Source organism: Monopterus albus, unplaced genomic scaffold (assembly GCF_001952655.1).
Source record: "Monopterus albus unplaced genomic scaffold, M_albus_1.0 scaffold172.1, whole genome shotgun sequence".
NCBI lineage: Eukaryota > Metazoa > Chordata > Actinopteri > Synbranchiformes > Synbranchidae > Monopterus > Monopterus albus.
Window position 1 is genome coordinate 1,235,505 of NW_018128052.1, and position 18,367 is coordinate 1,253,871.

Here is an 18,367-nt window from a genome sequence, read left to right on the forward strand (position 1 = left end):
AGGTTGTATCTTTCTCATACACTCCATTTTTTTAAACTAATGGAATAAATCACACGTTTAAATTGATTTTATTTTTGTTTTTTGCTGTGTAACCTAGTGTGAGGAGTCTCCCAAGTCCACTATTCCACCCCAGGAATACGAGGCTGATTGACAGGACTTGGCTGACTGCGGACCCTCCTTCCCCCAGCGCCTCCTCCTCCTCCTCTCTCTCTCCTCTCCTGTCGTACCCCCTGCTCTCTCTCCCTCTCTCTCTCTCGCGCGCTCTCTCTCTCTCCCCTCAATCGCAAGGCTGCGCTCACTGACTCCACACCGCCAACAGGGATGCAGCGAGGGCGCAGCGCAGGCTGAAAATGGCACCACCACGCGTCCTGTGGATCTATCCATCCCTTTCCCTCCTGTCCTCCGTGCTTCTTTTTCACGCGTTGTCGCCGTGTCGAGCCTTACGGAATTACCCGGAGAATGAAGGTGGGTGTCCTGGCGGGTTGTGTGAACCTTAAGAGAAGTGAGGTAGATGACTTGATGGCGCGCCGTACTGCCGGATGGGAAGCCCCAATCCCGTATCCACTTGCCGGGGAGGGAGCGGAGCGAGGCGGCGGAGACTCTCGTTAAGTGCTCGGCCCGGTTATGAATCATGCATAAAGAAAAGCAGAGAGCGAGGGGGGAAACTGCTTGTCACGTTTTATTTTCAGAGCATATTGACATTAATTTTGTATGACATAGGTTATACAATCCGTGCTGAAAATAGAGAAGGCTGATGTAGGCATTTCACTTTCTGACATCATGAAAAAGCTCCTTCACATTGTATTTATGTGTGTAACTGTTTCTTGCATTAAAGTAGTCTAACTTATAATGATTAGGCCTATGCCAAAACAGCATTGACATCTCTGTCAAAATCCTTCTTAATTATTGATATCTACATTATATCACACTGATTAATGCTTTTTCTGCTGTACTATAGCCTTGTGGCTCAGTCTGCAAATGAGAAGCAGCAATTACATTAAATTTGTCACACGCTGCTGCTGAGCCTTTCTCAGTTATTGTATTAACATCGATGCTTGGTCTGAAATCAGCCCATGCATTTGCTTACTAACTACCCCTGACTGCTTGGTGCGCTGAAACAAGGGATTTGGCTCATTTAATTGGAAGTTATAAACTTACACCAAACAGAGAAAAGAACAGAGCAGTGTGCACTAAATAACTGTCTTATGAAGCATGTTGTATGTTATTGGAACCAAACTGGGAAGTCTGTGGTGTTGTTTTGCTTGCTGGCAGTCAGACAGTCTGGAGATGGTACAGCTGTGACTTGATTGTCATTCAGTGAATCATTTCATTCAGTATTCCCCAACGCTCCGGTCTGTCCTGTTTTGCAGCTCAGCAAAACTCTCAGTCCCTGTTATGAGCTGCATGATTTGGCTTTCATTGATGCTTTCTCTGTGCTCTCCCTCACTCTGTCACACAAATACGTCTCAACTTCAAGATGACACGGGATAGATTAAATACTCAAATGATGCAGACACAATGACAGGCCACACTCATGTTTAATGGGACCTCCTGTGTCTGGCTGACTTAACAGTACTGAGCGTACATACATCGCACTGAATGTATGTCACAGCCCCGAGGAGTTCACACAGAACAGCGGCTCTGGAGGGTGGGCTAGGCAGCGAGAGGAAGAGAGGCTAGAGAGTGGAGGAGGAGGAGTGTTTTAACAGCAGGAGACAATGCATCTGAGGGAGACTCTTCCCACTGCTGAAATATTCATTGAAATGAGCATGAATGATGAAACCAACTGGAAGCCAAAGGACACTCCTGTTGATTTAGATAAACACACGGGGGCATCTGTTGTGTTGCCATGCATGGTGTGTGTTTGTGTGTGGATCATGTTGAGAATGTCTGAGTGGAGACACAGGTAAAAGGGGTCAGGTCAATACACACTTTCCAGATAATCTGTCAGGCAGTGTTTGTGTGTGTGTCTGTATGACTTAACTTGGTTTTTCATCTTCTGGGGAATTCTCTGCTCTGCTGTTTCATACACTTTTAAGCCCAGTACCCCACTTGCAAGTTCTACTGTCTGTGTGTGTGTGGAGGGTGTGTGCATGTACCCCAGAGGGACAGTAACCCAATGAGGCTATTTCTGATAGCCACTCTATGCTTTCCTTTGACCTTTTTGGCCTTGCAGTTTTCCTGCTGCGACTGCACACTTAGCTGAAAGATTGCTCGTCTTTGTGCCAGCGTGTGTCTACCTTGTGTTTGTCTATGAGTGTGCATATTCTCCACCCACGCATATTGGTAGTTGAGTTATTCTGGGAAATCCTCCCTCTGAGTCTGTCTAGTAGCAGAAGCAACGGCTGTCATAAAAAGAGAGCTACAGCTTTCAAGGCTCAATTAAGATCACAGTCCCTTTGATAGAACTGAAAATAGTGTTAAACTGTCAACAAGCTTAGTTTACTACCAGAACTATTGATCTGCTCCAAAACTGTTGGCATTTACAAGAAGAACAGTTATGAGGGTGGACTGGCGGCACACAGTGCTTCAGCAGAATTTATAGAATTGCTTGAAATTGCTGCCAACAGCAGACTGCATTGGGATCATGATCTGAAGTGGAAATGGGTTAATTCACAATTTGCTTTGATGAAGAGCATCCTCTAAATGTCTTTATTACTGACAGTAAAGGGAGAAAGCTCTGTGCACCACCAGAGGGAGCCCAACACTCCTGTGTCTGAATCCTGAGGGTATTCTGATGTAACAGCTGGGAGGCTGCACACAGGTGTCTCCTTGGTCTCTTCGTCGTTGTTATCCTCATCCCTTCTTTACTTTCTTTCTGGTTTTTTCTTTGCACCCAATTTTCCCTGCACTTTTTCAATGTGCACATTTCTTGTGTAGAATCATTTTTTAGGAACAGTGCAGACTATCACTCTTTTCTACTGTTGTATCTTCCCTCTGTCTCTGACTAGACTTCCTTAGTCTTAGAAAACATGCAACCATGATTGGAGCTTTATGCTTCCATCCACTGCAGCTGGGTGTTGATTTGAGCATATGAATAGAGGCAAATGAACAATTTAACTCTAAATTCTGCTTGAAATCAGGATCCAAATGATTAAATAAATATGTATAATAAAATGTGCCTGCTCTGTGGATTACAGCCTTAAGCTTTATTATAATCTCTAATCAGTCTTGTGCACATGAATCCTTTCGTATATGGGAGGCCCTTTGGTGCCGGGGAAAATTATTGTATTGCTTCGTAAGGTTAACATGAGGGTGAGCAGTTAGTGCAGAGGCAAGCATATGTAAAACATGCCCTCTACTGACACACACGTCATATGATTCCTGGCTGTGGTACAATGCTGGGTCAAAGGTCTCCTTTGGTTTAATTGCTTTAATCTATAGTGGTTTCTTTAGTTATCGGCACAAAAAGTGTATGTGTCTGAGAGATTGCTTTGCTCCCATGTAACAACCATGACCTTGGACAGAAGAGGACATAGATCTCCACTCTCATCAGAGAGCACCAGAGAGACACAACAAGGGAGAGCACCCTTCTGTTTTTCGGTTCTACATCCTCTACTTCAAACCATCTCTTTTTTAATATCTGCCCAAATCAGTCTCCCTCCTGTCCTCCACCTTTCTGGCTGTTGTCTTCTTCTTCTCTTTCTCCCTCAGGCTCTTTCTCTGACCTCCAGAAGCAGTGTAATAGTTGCCCAGGAACAGGGAGCCACTGAATGTTTTCTGTAATTAGGTGGTGCACCTATATCTGCTTAACACAAACCCATACACATGCACACGGAGATGCATGTGCACATGCACACACCCACACACTCATTCTGCCTTAATGTATGGCTAGGGGGCAGTTTAGTAGTCTTGGTCCAGAGAATAGTGCCACATAATCCCGGTGCTGGCTGATAGATGGGGTTATAAATACAGCTCAGTGACAGAGAATGATTCTGCTGTGAGGGCTTCACCTCACGGATTCATGTGTGTGTGTGTGTGTGTGTGTGTGTGTGTGGGAGGGGGGACACTGAAATTACAAATGTGTCTGTATTCTACTGTGCAGAGCACCAATAACAGCACTCACAGAGCCTCTGTATTTAATTGTAGGCAATGGTTTTAAATATGGTTTATTTAGCTTCACCAATTCAACAGCTTCCAGTTTTTACACTAAGATAAGCTAACCGTCTTCTAGCTTTTTATTTAATGTACAGACAAGTGGTAAATGTCCTCATCTAACGCTTGGAAAGAAGATGTATACTACCTATATGTCTTAGACCATCAAAGTGTTTTTTTAGAGTCTGAAAAAGTGTACTCTGAGATTTAATGTATTCCTCATCCTCCCCAAAATAATGTCAGTCAGTACACTGCAGACTGTGTTGCCTTAAAAACAGACAGGAAAATCATTTGGACAAAATTTATGCATAGAGACATAACTGTATTCCTTGCTTAAACATGCCTTTATTGATCAATATTGTGGTCCCTGTGTATTTTAATTCATTTTACATATTTCCACAAGCCCATATAAATCAAATAATAATCAAATTATTTTTAGATTTGGACCTGTACTGTTTATAGACTTGAATGAGTCCCATCATTAATGCCAGAGGTAGTCTTCCCACACTGATGTGGTGTTTTACGACTGTAGTGAAACTTGTGTCTAAGTGGGCTTCCTCCACTCCACCACCACCTCTGCTGTCCCTTCCTCTTCTGAACAAGCCCTTAGCTGCTGGTCAAATCACTGATCACTGGGCCTTGACCACAGTCTGCCCACCATCCCTCTTTTCCTCTCACTGCCCATCCTTACTCTTACACACCGTCACACCCCCTGCTCTGACCTTTCATCTGGCTAAAGTAAATTTGGTTGTTTCCTAACCTTCAGCTCTCTTTCATTTTCTGTTTTCCTCTCATTGTTTGCACTGCAGCGTTGGCTCGTGCCACATTTGTGAAAGGCTGCATTAGCTCTCTTTATAAACAAACAGCTGAGGATTTGGGTCAGCCGGATGTTTGCTTATCCGTGCGCCCATCTTTTTTCTGCTGATGAACAGCTGTGAAGATATTAAAAAGACCAAACACCTTAGAACTTGAAGACAGTCAGAAAATATTCAGGGAAAATGAGTTTATGTATTGACAGTTTAGTCCTTGCTCTTTCTTTGTCAAATGGATATTCCCAAGTATAGTTGTGAAATACAGTACTGCCTCAGCTGTATCTGTCTGCATGAAATGCAACAGCACTGGTCTTTTGTTCAAACAACCTTTGGCAAAGTTTTCCTGACAAGCAAGATCTACTGATGCAGCAGGATCAGAAAATGCCCATGTATGTCAATATAACAGCCAGTTGTAACAGTTTAAAATGTTTTGGTTGATGAACTTTTGTTGCGTTTAGAAATGTTTATCTTCTCAGATGCCTTTTTGCAAGTCACAATCGGCAATTTGATCCTCTGCTGACACTGTTTACTGAGAATTAGTTGAAGGGGATTTGAAGACCTGTGTTTTCTAGACACAAAGAGAATTTGTGCTGTTGATGCATGGATATTAGCTGAAACCATGAGTTCTGTAGTGGTTTGCCAGACAAAACTGAACAGCAGCAAACTGGGCCGAGCTAAAAATGTTTCTCTGTTGTTTTGAGGTGTTTTGCTGGCATAATTCCCTCATGAATTTTTCTGCTATACACCATCCCCCTCTGTTCCTTTTTAGCTTCGGTGTTTTGCTAGGTATACTTGTTCTGTCTGACAGTTTACTACTTCATGGTGCCCACATCTGTGCAAAGTGGTTTAAATTTGATTTGATGGAGGCAACAGGGCAGACAGAGATGTTGCTAGTTGTATGGTATCTGCAATGATGTGTGTGTGTGTGTGTGTGTGTGTCTATGTTGTATATATGTATGCTAACAGTAGTGGCCTGTCTAAGCGTACATTTATCTGACATGTGATTTCCTATCTGTCTCCACTCCTGTGGTTCACTCCTGAGATTTCAGGCCAATTTAACCTCCTGTGACCAACCACTGTGTGACAGCTGTGTGTGTGTATATATGTGCGTGTGTTTGTGCCCTTGTCCCATCAGGAGGAATGTCTTAAGAACCAGCAGAGCACAAAAAAAGGTCAAGAACAAGCTCAAAAAGAGAAACACACATACTTGAAGCAGAAGATTAGAGAAAGACACTCCTGCAGAATTAGCTGTCCAGTGTCTTATTGGGGAAATGAAAGCGTTATTGACCACTGCTCATTCACTCCATTCACTCCTCACTAGTTATTTTAATTCTGTTCTTTAAATAAATAGTGGGATGTGTCACAGTTTGAGCGTATGTGGAGGCCCATGTGGCGTATGGTTTGTTTCTGAATTCTCAGGGTCTCTGGTTTGTGTGTGCCTGTATGTATGTGTGCCTGCACGTCATTACGCCTGTGTGTGTGTGTGTGTTTGCCCCTGATGAGTTGTTGGCATACTGGTTGAAGAAGCTTATTAAAAAAAAAACAAGTGTCTGGATCTGACTGGGTGTCACAGTTCAACACTGCCGGCGTTCAACCAGTGAGAGCAGACAAATTCTTACACGCACACACACACACACACACTCCAGAGCCTTTTCAAGCGACAAACTAGGGCAGTGCTCCTGTCATAGTCTGTCAGAATGGCATCTTTTCGGTTCTGCTACTGCTGCCAGTGTATGAAATAGCAGAGTAGGCGAATGTACCTCCTGCTACAGTGGAATCGGGGGAGGGAGGGAGGTCCTACAATGCAAGCTCAGTGAGATAGCGTCCATCACATACAGGAACATTTTCATCAACATTTTTAGCTTTGCATATCACATGCCCTTTGGGTTGCCAGGGTCTTTTTTTTCTCCAAGGCTTTGAAGAATAAGGTTTCCAACAAACCATGTGCATTCCTTTTAAAAAATCTCTTCACTAAGGCAGCTGCACTGAAAAAGAGCTTCTTAACAAGCACCACATTTTCCTCAATTTGTTACTGCAGTGTAGAAGACATCTTATTGCTGTTATCATGACTTATTTTTACCTGAAACTGGGTTAGGTTTGTCTTATGCTGAGCCTGACTTATGAAAATCCAGCCTTTCATTTTAGACATATAGTAAGAGCTTCTGCTAAATTATGTAGATGTTTGTCTTGTTTCATTCTTCTATGAAATTGATGTATGTGCTTGATTGGGCCTCCTCTTTGCATCTGTTAGGTGAGAGAATACTGCACAATGACTGGCCACAGTGGACTGTACAGTGTTTTTAACATGGCAAAAACAGATGAATTAAAACAGACTTGGTTTGATAAAAATAGCTTTATCAGTCACTACAACTTAACACATTTGCTGTTAAGTTGTTAATATTGTTTCAGCATCCTTGTTTATTGGTATGTGACTGGCTGTAGAAAGCCTGTGGAAAGTACCGTACATGCGCGTTCGTATTTCATATCTGGGCACACATGACTGATGAACATAATCACGGTTTCTGATTGCCTGTGTGTGTTTTTCACTCCTCAGCATTCCTCCCACTCTTTGTTATTTCTGTCCCAGATGAGTCACCAGTTGAGAATTTACCCACTTTGGTCTCTGGCAGCCTGGATGCTGCTGCATTTAGTTCTCTGATGTATTTTTGGCTTCTCCATCATTATCATAAATGTTAGGGGAGATGAAGGTGAAAAGTGATAACCAAGTGATCCTCTATGTGCGTATGTCACACTCTAACATCAGTGTGCAGAGCGCCATTTTAATTTTAATCACTATACGTATACAATTTTCTGAAGTTGAAGATCTACCCATACACCTACACAGGGGTCAGAAGCTTCAATGCTGTGTTTAAGGGATATGTTATCCTGATTATTTCTCTGCATAAAGTAGCCACAATATTTGAGTTTCTCAAAACCAGGCTATTTGCTTCTAAAATCATGGTGTGGTGTTTTCAGGTGCAAACACATTAATGCAACCCTTCAAAAACCTTATCATAACCAGCACATTAGTGTATGAACATGCTTCTAGTCATGGTACAGTTATTAAATAATGAAGCTGGTTATCGAATCGAGCTTGTTGTTGCTTATCAAATCTTTCATACCCAAACACATTTAACATTCAGAACTGATTTAATCAATTTAATTATACGTTCATCAACTTAGTTTTTCAATTTCAGAAGCAATTCATATTTTAGTTTGATTCAGTGTTTTCATGATTTAATGTGTGTGAGCCAGAAAACTGATGATTTAGATACAATTGGGCCTTACATGTTGATACATAATTACATTATTTTTATGTGTTTCACAGAATCAGCTTTTACTTTCAGATCTGCTTCTGTCTAACAATCATTTGTAAAGCTACAGTCTACTGTGGAATATTAATCTTTATTATTTAGTCCAACCCTAAGTGATTTTGTGTTTGTCCAGAGATTCAACATAACATTTCTCTGAACAGAATGGGTGGTTAGAAAGCATGGGCAATTGAGCTGAAGAATTAGAATTTAATTAAAATCATTTGAATTGTTCATATACACAGTGTGCAGACAACTATCGCACTCAAAGAGAACAACGTTTTACGCTGAAATCACACTGGATTTGACTTCTACCCTGAAAAAATCTTAATTAAAAGTATTGCAGATTAGGATGAGCCTGCTGTAGGAAAACACACCCTATCAGAGGGAGATCTATGAATATTTTGGATGGGGTGGTCAGGCTGGAGCGCAAACTCAGATAGATGCAGTTGATGCATTTGAAATACAAGGAGAAAGTGAATTAAACCCTGGTTCTATTAAATAATAAACCATGCATTATTAAGGATCAAACTGTTTATTTTGTGTAGAAGTCAGACACACATTGTGCTTTCTTTAGCTAACTAAAGAAACCAAAACATGCAAAGTACTCCACAACAACATAATTAGAAAAATGAATGCAAATCAATCTGCATGCATGAAATAAAATAAAACTAATTTGAGCAATATCAATTATAAAGCACCAGAAAAATGCCAGTTGTATTTAAGGCATTTAAGTCAATGGTTTTTATTTTTCATTTGTTCATTTTGACTCTGGTAGGGGTGGCACTAGCGGTGGCCTTTCTCCTGTAACATACTGTACTTTGAATGTGCTAAATAAAACTATAGGAACCTAAATCTACAGGTTAACCAACATATGTATTTCCTCCATACACATCTATTCGGCAGAAAAACACAAATAAAAACACCTAAAAGGGAAAAATAGCTCTGTGTGTAGCAAAAGTTACTGCAGATAGGAAAGAGCTAGAGTAACACGATGTCATGAACAACATGAGAGCATACTGTAGATGGAAAGAGAAAATGAGAAGAAAGAAGATGGACTGCAAGACTCTGGTGGTTCGTGGATGACTGGAGAGCTGACTGGTGAAAAGGAATCAAGAGAGAGAGTGTAGCAGTCTTAGTATGATGCTAGTTTGTTCCTAAAGGTCAGAGCTCAACTCTTCCCACTCCTTCATCCTGCTCCTGTTTGCTGCCCTGACAACACTCACTCACTGAACTGCACTCAGTGTGGAGTGGAGGCTGGGGAGTCTGTGTGTGTACTGAGATATCAGGCCTGTACAGTAGCTGCTTTGTGTATTTGAGCAAGCTTTTTGTGTTTTATTCCTCTTCCTTCCTTGCTGTCTTTCTGGCCTAATTTGCTGTATTCTATTTAAAAACTAATTTCATGCATTTTATAATTCTATTACTTCTACTTGCTTATTTTTTTATGTCCTTATACCTGTTCTTAAATACATTTTCATTGTATGTCTCTCTGAACTTGTGTATGAAATATTTTGTTTATATAAACTTGCCTTTCTATGATGAACTTAAAGGAATAGTTAGACCTTTTTAGAAAATGTGAGCTGTCTTGCCAAAGGTTTCTGTTTGTTACTTATGAGGGTGTACAAGAGCAAGTTAGCTTAGCTTAACATAAAAACTGAAAACAGGGGAAACAGCCAGCTAGCTTGGCTTTGTACCCAAATCTACTTGGCATCTCTAAAGCTTAATAAACAGGAAGTTATAGCTTAATTCATACAAAAACTTACAAAACAAGGCTAGCTGCTTCTAGTCCTTATGCTAACCTAAGCTAACTGTCTGCTGGGAGTAACTGAGAGTGGCATCAATATTAACTTCTAGCTTTTGGCAAGAACATGAAAAAGCATTTTTCCCAAAATGTGAAACAGCTTCTTTAATAATGAAAGAAATTTTAGAAAGTTGTGTGCATAGTTTATAGATATAGATGCACAAACCTTCTCACCCAAAAAAACATTATAAGAAGTAAGAGTAGACTAGCTTAATATAATTTTAATAATATTTTACAATTAAGCCCCACAGCATTTATATTAAAATAAAAGAAAATAAATGCTTTTAGTGATGTTTGTTTTGAATAATAATAATAAAAAATTTCCTGTGACAGAAAACACAGTGTTTGAGTGTGTTCAGGCATTAAAACCTGGGTAAAACAAGAACAGTCCGCTGCATGCAGGATCAGCATGTTGAATGTAGTGTTAGCTAGCCCCTTCATCTATTTCACTTTAACATTTTCTGCTCTGAGCAGACCAGATCTTCTACAGTACATTATTATGTAGTCACATATTGTACTCTGGACTGAGTCTGTGTGGTGGTCTTATTGTCCACTCCCTCTGCTTTGTGATACTGTCTATTTTTTTCCTCACTCCTGTTTCCTCCCTCTGGGGTGGCTGTCTCTCTCTGTCTTCCTCTCTTTCCTCACTCCTTCTGTCTGTTTACATCTCTCTGCCACTCTCTCTCTGGTCGGTATCTGCTGTTTCAGCTGGGCTGCAAGAAGCTGTGATCCACCTGCCAAAAATCAAACAGCACTGCCAACAGCCAGACTGGCACAAAAAGACACCAGGATGCTTACACATACACACATGGACAAACACACATAACTGACACACACACACACCTTAAGATGGGGAGGACAGGGGAAAATGTTTTGTATTTTCTATGTGGTTTCAGCATTTTACTGCATTTGCAGAGGAATCTTTCATCTACAACTTCACACCCTCTGCTCCCCGTCCTCCTCATCTTTCACTCTCATGTACAACTCACAATTCTGTGTTGAAAATCAATAATACAGCAGGTCTCTCTGTAAACAAACAACTCTCACAGTAATCAGGTCGCATGTGCATGAATATATGCATTTATGCCCTGTGATGAAAGTTTGGGAAATAATAGAAATGTGTGTGTCCCTAAGTGAATTTGCTTGCGTGGGAGAGGTATTGTTTTAGGGAGAATAGCCGGGGGGGAGGTCATGTTTGTCATTGTTTTAGTTCCATTGTTGTCACTGAATTATTGGAAGATGCACCATTGTGGGTACAAGATGTTATGTCTTGCTGCTCATCAACCTGAAGATTGTGTCTGTGTGTTTCAGATTCTGCGTGTTAGTGTGTGAAAGAGAGAGACTGGTCATTAGATTGAGCTCCAGCCTGGTCTAAGTGATGAGTTTTGTGTTTTTATTCCTGGCCAGGTTAGGCCTGGCCCAGGCTTAAATTTCACCCACATAAAATTTTGCCAATTCCCCAGAGAAAGAGAAGACATAGCGGAAGAAAGAGTGAGAACATTTAGAGGTGGAGGGACAGGGAGGTGTGGCTGTGTGTGTGTGTAGGGGGAAAAAGGTATATATTTTTAGAATTTCCCAGTTTTCTGCCTGTCTTTAGCAACAGATACACAGAGGTACACAGTACCCAGCCTATATACACTCTGGCTGAGTCAGCAGACAGGAAGCTATAGCTAAAACATAATTGATGAATCCAGTCATTGTTTACAATTGATAAGTGGTGTGACAGTAGGTGTGAGAAGAAGAGACAAAGTGTTGATGTGTAGGTTTATGTGTGCATGTTTTCCCAGTAGGCTACAAAATGGTTTTAGAATATGTAAGGCATAAGGAGGAACTCTACACGTGCAGAGCTACAGCCAGAAGGAACCAAGAAATCAAGAAATAGTTTCAGCATGTAACTATCCCTATAAGCATTTATTTTTGTCTATGGACCAAACAAACAAGATGCAACATATCAGTTGGTGAACTTTAGAAGTGCTGGAGAGCGAGCTGTTTACTCCTGTCATGCAAGGCTAAAAGAACTGTTCATTAATCTTCACACCAGAAAGCAAATAATTGTATTTTCCAAAAGTATTTCCTTTTAAACATTCATCAGTAAATGATCTTCAGAATATACAGTAAACTGGGGCATTTAAAAATGTTTCAAATTCAGTGAAAAATTTGCACTTATTTTAATGGTTTAATGAATCCCACATCATAAACATGCAGATAAAAGAGGAGGAGAACAAAACAACAGGGAACTGGAGTTTATGCTGAGTGTTCAGATCAGTTTAGAACACATTGACACACACATGGTCAGTGTATAGCTAACTAGCTAACAGTTAGCAACTGTACATCCTGTAAACTGGATGTATGGAGTAATAGTAGAGGAATTACATGTGAACAACATCTTTATTCCACAGGGTTTTCAATAAAACACAATGGACAGTTTCTTTGGTGGAAAGAAGTTCCAGTGAAAAATCATCACGTTGACACTTGACCGGGACATTATTTCTGAAACGATTCACAGGCACAGAATTTCAATTGAGTTTTTTGCAGTTTCAAACACAACAAGGATCTGTTCACTTCCACTGTGTTCTGCTGATATCTCAGAACCATCTGTAAGCTTAGATACACTGCTAGGGAGGCGAGACAATATGTTTTTGTAATATAAATTAGGTGAATCAAAGCTACATTCAGTTACACTCTCTGTGAAACAGATGGAAAGGTTTAACAAAGTGAGTCACAGAGAACATCACTGGTACAATTGTCTGTAAGTGAAACAGACAATTTCACTAAATTCCATAAACCTTGTGGATAGGTACAATAGCTTTCATCTCTGAGCAGAAATGATAGCTTATGTGTGTGTTTCTGTGTAAGAGCGTGTCTGACCCTCAGTTGGGCCCTGAAATCACATATTATTATACTATTATGTCCTATTTCTGTATGCCACTCAAATGCCCATGCACTGAGGAAAGCATTCTAAATGCTCTGTAGTCTGAATGCACACATGGGCTGGAGGCTTCCTCTGACCTTTCACTTCTCAGCACCTTTCCTCCACTGTTTTTGTCTCCTCCCTCTCATTTAATCTAGCTCTCTCATTTCACCCTTGCTGTGCAGCCTCTCTCTCAGCTTCATTATACCATGTGCGCTATTTTCTCTATAGCTGCTTTTTCACACAGATGCTGCTGTGTTTGAGCGTGCACAGATATGCGTGCCATTACATGCGCATACGCACACACTAATACAGCATGACATGCCTCCCCTGCTGTCATGGTGTTGCTGAGCTGGGGAGAACGGCTGGGATTCAGTTAGGGCTGATGAACAGCATGAGCACGAGGGAAAGAAAGAGGGAGAGAGAAAGAGAGGGAGAGAAAGAGAGAGGAAAAACAGAGGTTGGACCAATTTTACAGGCAGTATGGATACACAGAGGGGCTTGTAAACAGGCACTTTCAGCCTCTTTCAATTGAGTGATTAGTCTCATTTGCATTCAGGAGAGCAAACTGTGCTTTCTTTTTACTTCGGAATTGTTTTCCAGGTCACTGCTGCTACCTTATAAAAATTGGAGGGAACATGAAAGTATGCTGCTTTCAAGTGATGCAGTCAGTTTAAATTCTGTCAGGTCAATGACTCAGATGACTCAGATTTCTGATCTGGGATTCTTGGATTGAAAGCACAAGTTCAAAGATTTCAGCAGTAACCTGGGAGAGCCACAGTGTGTGTACTTGTAATGATTAAATATTGATGGTCAATGGTGTTGAAGGCTTGATTAGGACCTGACTGAGCCAAGCCTCAACAAGAACACGCACTAACAAGTAACACATACACACACAGGTGGAGAGCCCTGTGTCTGAACAGGTTTTCTTTATGCCTCCCGCTGGTCAGCCTGCTACCTTCTTCTCCTCACTTTTCATTCTCACCTTCCTCCTTTCACACAGAGATGACACACAGGGAACAACGTGCGCATGTCACATGACATTCTGCTATTAAAGTGATATTCCAACAAAATAATTTTAGTATCAAAGTTACAGTATTAAACTTTTTTTAGGTTTGAAAGTTGATTATATATTTGTAGTTTGCACATTGAAGGGGTTGGTGCATCCAAATGACAAAAACACATTGTGTTTTCAGTATGAAGCTATCCAGCCATGGAGCAACCCAGTCTCACAGCAAAATGTAGAATACAGTAGATACAGTATGGTGGTCCACAGTGCACACCTACTATATGTATGGTGGTCCACAGTGCACACCTACTAGTTTGACAATAATGCCTTGAAAATTGTGACATGGCAAAGTTTTTCTGGCGGCAAATATTAAAGACAATGGCAGACATTCCTTAAACATGGTTAAGTTTAGACACAGAATGGTTATGGTTAAGGAAAGCCCCTGGTTTCGGTTAAAAAATCTCAAATGAAAAGTTCAACGTCGCTCAGAAAAGCCTGTGGATTTTCCAGAGAAACCGGGATAAAACACTCTAGAAGTTGCTGTTGAAATGCAGTTTCTCTTCATCTCCAATGTTTTTGGGTGGTGTAAATCTCAGAAACATGTTCCTTAAATATTCTGTATCAATATGGGAGGCAAGAAATGCCCTTTTTTTTTTATTTGAGTGAATTGGCCCTTTGAATGTAAACAGGGCTTGGGATGAGCCTGGATTCAAAATGTACACAGTGGCTTTCACTGTGTGACAGGGTTTTGGGGAAATGGGTAATAAATGTTGACAGTAACCTTTCATATCTCTCCCACTTTATTATGCTGTTCCAGCCAAGAACTGAGCTTGACTTAAGTAGTTCTGACAATTATAGCAGCTGGAGGCTTCTGCTTTAATTTGCACAAACCAACACGTCCCTGCTCGTGGGCCTGACAGGGTGATGAGAATGAAAAACAAAAGCATATTATTCATATTTGGAAATAAACAGACTATAAGAACATATTAAGCATACAGATGAACAGCAAAAGACAAGAGATGATTTTGCTGGTGTGGTTTGAGATTTTGTGACATGAAAACTTGACACTAAAATCCACTAACCACTTTGAGTACACCTTGACTATAAAAACACAAGTTTCAAATGTTTAATATTCATTTTTTAAACCGGCAGGAGGTGAGAGGCTTATATTGAGAAGAGGCATTTTAAGTGGAGTGTCACTTAAATGTCTAAAGTGTAAATGAAACTATAAAATTAACTCTTGCCTCTGTATCTGGATACTGTTTAACTGACTGACTTTGTGTGCCCTTGAACCATTACACTAGCAACACAGCTGCTATAAACTCGAAGTTGAAATTACAGGTCTACCACTGCTTGCGATTTCACCGCTGCCATAATGCAACACAGCAAAAGATAACCTTGTATAAAACATGAAAACATCTTGCAGTTTTTATATGGAAGGTTTACAGTATGATGTTATGATGATGCATTCAATACAGTAATTTCTCCACACTGAAAACATTACCGTGCATTTATGGAAGTATGGACTGTGAAATGAAATGCCACAAGCTGTTCCTCGGTAGCTGTTTAACATGTTTATTCCCTCTCTCTCTCTTTGTTCCTGCAGTTACATTGTTGGACTCCATGTCAGCCTTAGCCGACCTGGGCTGGGAGGCTTACCCTAATGAGGGAGTGAGTATCTGCAGTTCAACACACACACACACACTTGTACTTCTGTCTTTATGAGGACACTCACTGACGTAATGCGTTCCCTAGCTCCTTACTCTAACCTTAACCATCAGAACTAAATGCCTAACCCTAATCTCTACCTAAACCTAAGTCTAGCCTGAACCCTAAAACCAAGTCTTAACCCTCAAAAAGATGTTTTAGAAATGTTTTAAAAACGTCCTCACTCTATAGAAAAAAGATTTTTTGGTCCTCCTTAAATAGCAGGTACAAGAACACACACACACACACAACTCATCATCCTTTCTTTATGCTGGAGTTGGCACCAAAGGTATAAATCTGATCATAACTTACCGATTGTGTTGACATGTTTTATTTTCAGGGCCCAGGCAGAGGCTCAGAGATAGCAGCAGCACTGGAGTGTGTAGTTTAGAGAGCACTGAGCGTTCCTTGCTAAATCGGGAGTCTGCAGGGGGAATTTACAAATTATTTCCACTGTGCTGAAAACACTGTGGTACTGCAGCCTCCATTTATTACTGGTTATGATTTTTGGGATGGAGTGAAGGGACAGGGTGGCAGGGTAAATATTCTTACATAAGAGGACGTGGTGTGTACATGATTGTGTTACTTGCATGTGTGTATGTGTGCGTGCAAGGGTTGCCTAACTGGCCTTTTGCAGGTATAGGGACCAAGGGAGTCTGGAGTGCAGCCACTATGAATCAGAAAATGACAACAGAGATGTGAGAGGGGAGGAAGAGGGTGAAAGAGGAGAGAGAGGAAGGACCACGCAGCGCATTCAATAAAGAAATAAGAGCAGGTTCCGTACTGTATGTCACCCCAGCACAGGAGCTGTTGAATAGACAAATTCTATTTCCCCTTGAGTCTCACTTCCTCACCATTATTCAATATCAGTGTATTCAGTTGCAGGATGCCACACAAAGTTTCATGCTTGTGTGCAGCAGAGAGGAAGCTGAAGTGAGCAGAGCAAAGCAAGGTTGTTCTCTCAAGCAATCAAGGGTCACAAGTTCACTGAAATGCTCTGACTGTGTGGCCATATTGTCTGTGTTTTTATTCACAGAGATCAGAATGTGTTCCATCTAGTTTTGAGTAGACAAGTTATTTTTATTGAAAATGCAGTTCAGTTTGGGGTGGCTTAATCCTGGATTGCAAAAACATGTGTTGTTAGTTTACCCCCAAAGAGCTGTGTTGACTGAAAAGTAAACGATATATAATAAACTCCATCCTCTATATCTTTTCTTCTCGAACTGTCAACATAATAACGCCACAGAACTTCTCTGTCAAATAAATACTACAAAAAGATCCTTGATAATTCAGTATAAACTGATACACACACAGTATAACCTGATACATGCATTATTAAAACAAAACAGTTTTGTTTGAATATTTGGGGTTAAGCATTGTCTTTATCTGCTGCTTTACCAGATCTGACCAAGGACATTATTAAATTGGTTAAAGCTGGTAATGTCTTCGCTTTCAATGTTCTCAGTTTGTCTTGTGGTACGTGACGCCTATGCTGTCTTCCTCCAAGATAAATGTTCCCCCTTGTTCAATTTCAGCAAAAAAGAGAAATACAAAACAATCAGTTGTATGAACTAAACAGCTGCTTCTGCTTGTTAGAACAGAAATACATTGATTGCTACAGTTAGATGCCACAACACAAGCAAATAAAGCTTAACTGAAGCAACAGAAACATTGAAGTTTGTGTTTCACATCACTGTTTACCTCAAAACTCAGCACTATCCCAGTTTTTACTTTTTGTTAACTGTTGTTTGTGATGCTCTTATGTTGTACATGGGGGAAAGTTATGGGAGCTTTGTTATCGATGCTATTTTTCAACAAAAGCAGATCTACACAGCAAGCTATGGGCCAATTCAGCAGGGTTTTGTCAGTTTGAAATATTCTAGAGAAAAAGGCTGTTACATGAGGAGCCGAGGATGACAGACTCTTACTACATCATCAACAAGTCCTCCAACCCAAACAAACCATACGGTCATTTGTATCTTCCCTCTCGTAAGACCCAAAGTGGCACCTCATTAAATAGTGTTGCTACGGTCATGGGAGGAATTGCAACAATTCCACCAACATTAACGACAGCGCACATTGAACTGCCAAGCTTTAGGGGCCTTTGTCGTCATGAAAACAGCCTGTACTTGTGTTCTTGTAAACTTATGAAACATCATCAGAAAGTACTGTTCTAAATAAAAGTCTGCATCCAGCCAAGTACACATCAAAATACCAGACTTGCTCCACCTATTTTATCAAGGATGCTTTGGGAGCTGACTTGTGTGGACTTGGGGCAGCCAAGTATCCCAGAATGCACTGCATGCCAGGCTCAAAGCTGTTATAATTTTCATCCTAGGCCTGGCATTTGGCTGCTTTATAAAGGTTTGATATTTTTTCATGTAGAAAGTAACCACTTAGGTTGAGAATATGTGGTCAGTCTATCAAATTAATGCTGATTTGTGAATTTGTTCCTATGTTTTCAGAGACGCCAGTAGTGTATCTGCAAAGGGAACAGCTAGCTATAATTAGCAGGCAGCTACATCCTGTTCAGAGCAGAGTAGTCTGTCAGCAAAGACGCTGGTGTTCCAATTGCACTTTGAGAGTACTGCATCCTCCCGTTCTCGAGAGATTGTACTTAAAGTTCAAACTTATCAAGCCTGAACTCCCAAGTTCTAGGTATTGATAAACACCCTAGATGTCACCAAACTATAACATGTTCCTTGTAAAAACCTGTTGTAT

At 40.7% G+C, this 18,367-nt stretch overlaps 1 protein-coding gene across 2 annotated transcripts in view; it reads left to right on the plus strand.

The window, feature by feature from the left end:
- The first annotated feature begins 290 nt into the window (after nt 1-290).
- LOC109969361 (ephrin type-A receptor 3-like) overlaps nt 291-18,367 on the plus strand; it is a 91,564-nt gene continuing 73,487 nt past the window's right edge. For both annotated transcript variants that reach the window (XM_020616190.1, XM_020616191.1), the window contains exons 1-2: nt 291-465; nt 15,546-15,610. In XM_020616190.1, coding sequence (XP_020471846.1) covers nt 351-465; nt 15,546-15,610 — 180 coding nt within the window. In that variant the 5' untranslated portion in view covers nt 291-350. The remainder of the gene's footprint in view (nt 466-15,545; nt 15,611-18,367) is intronic.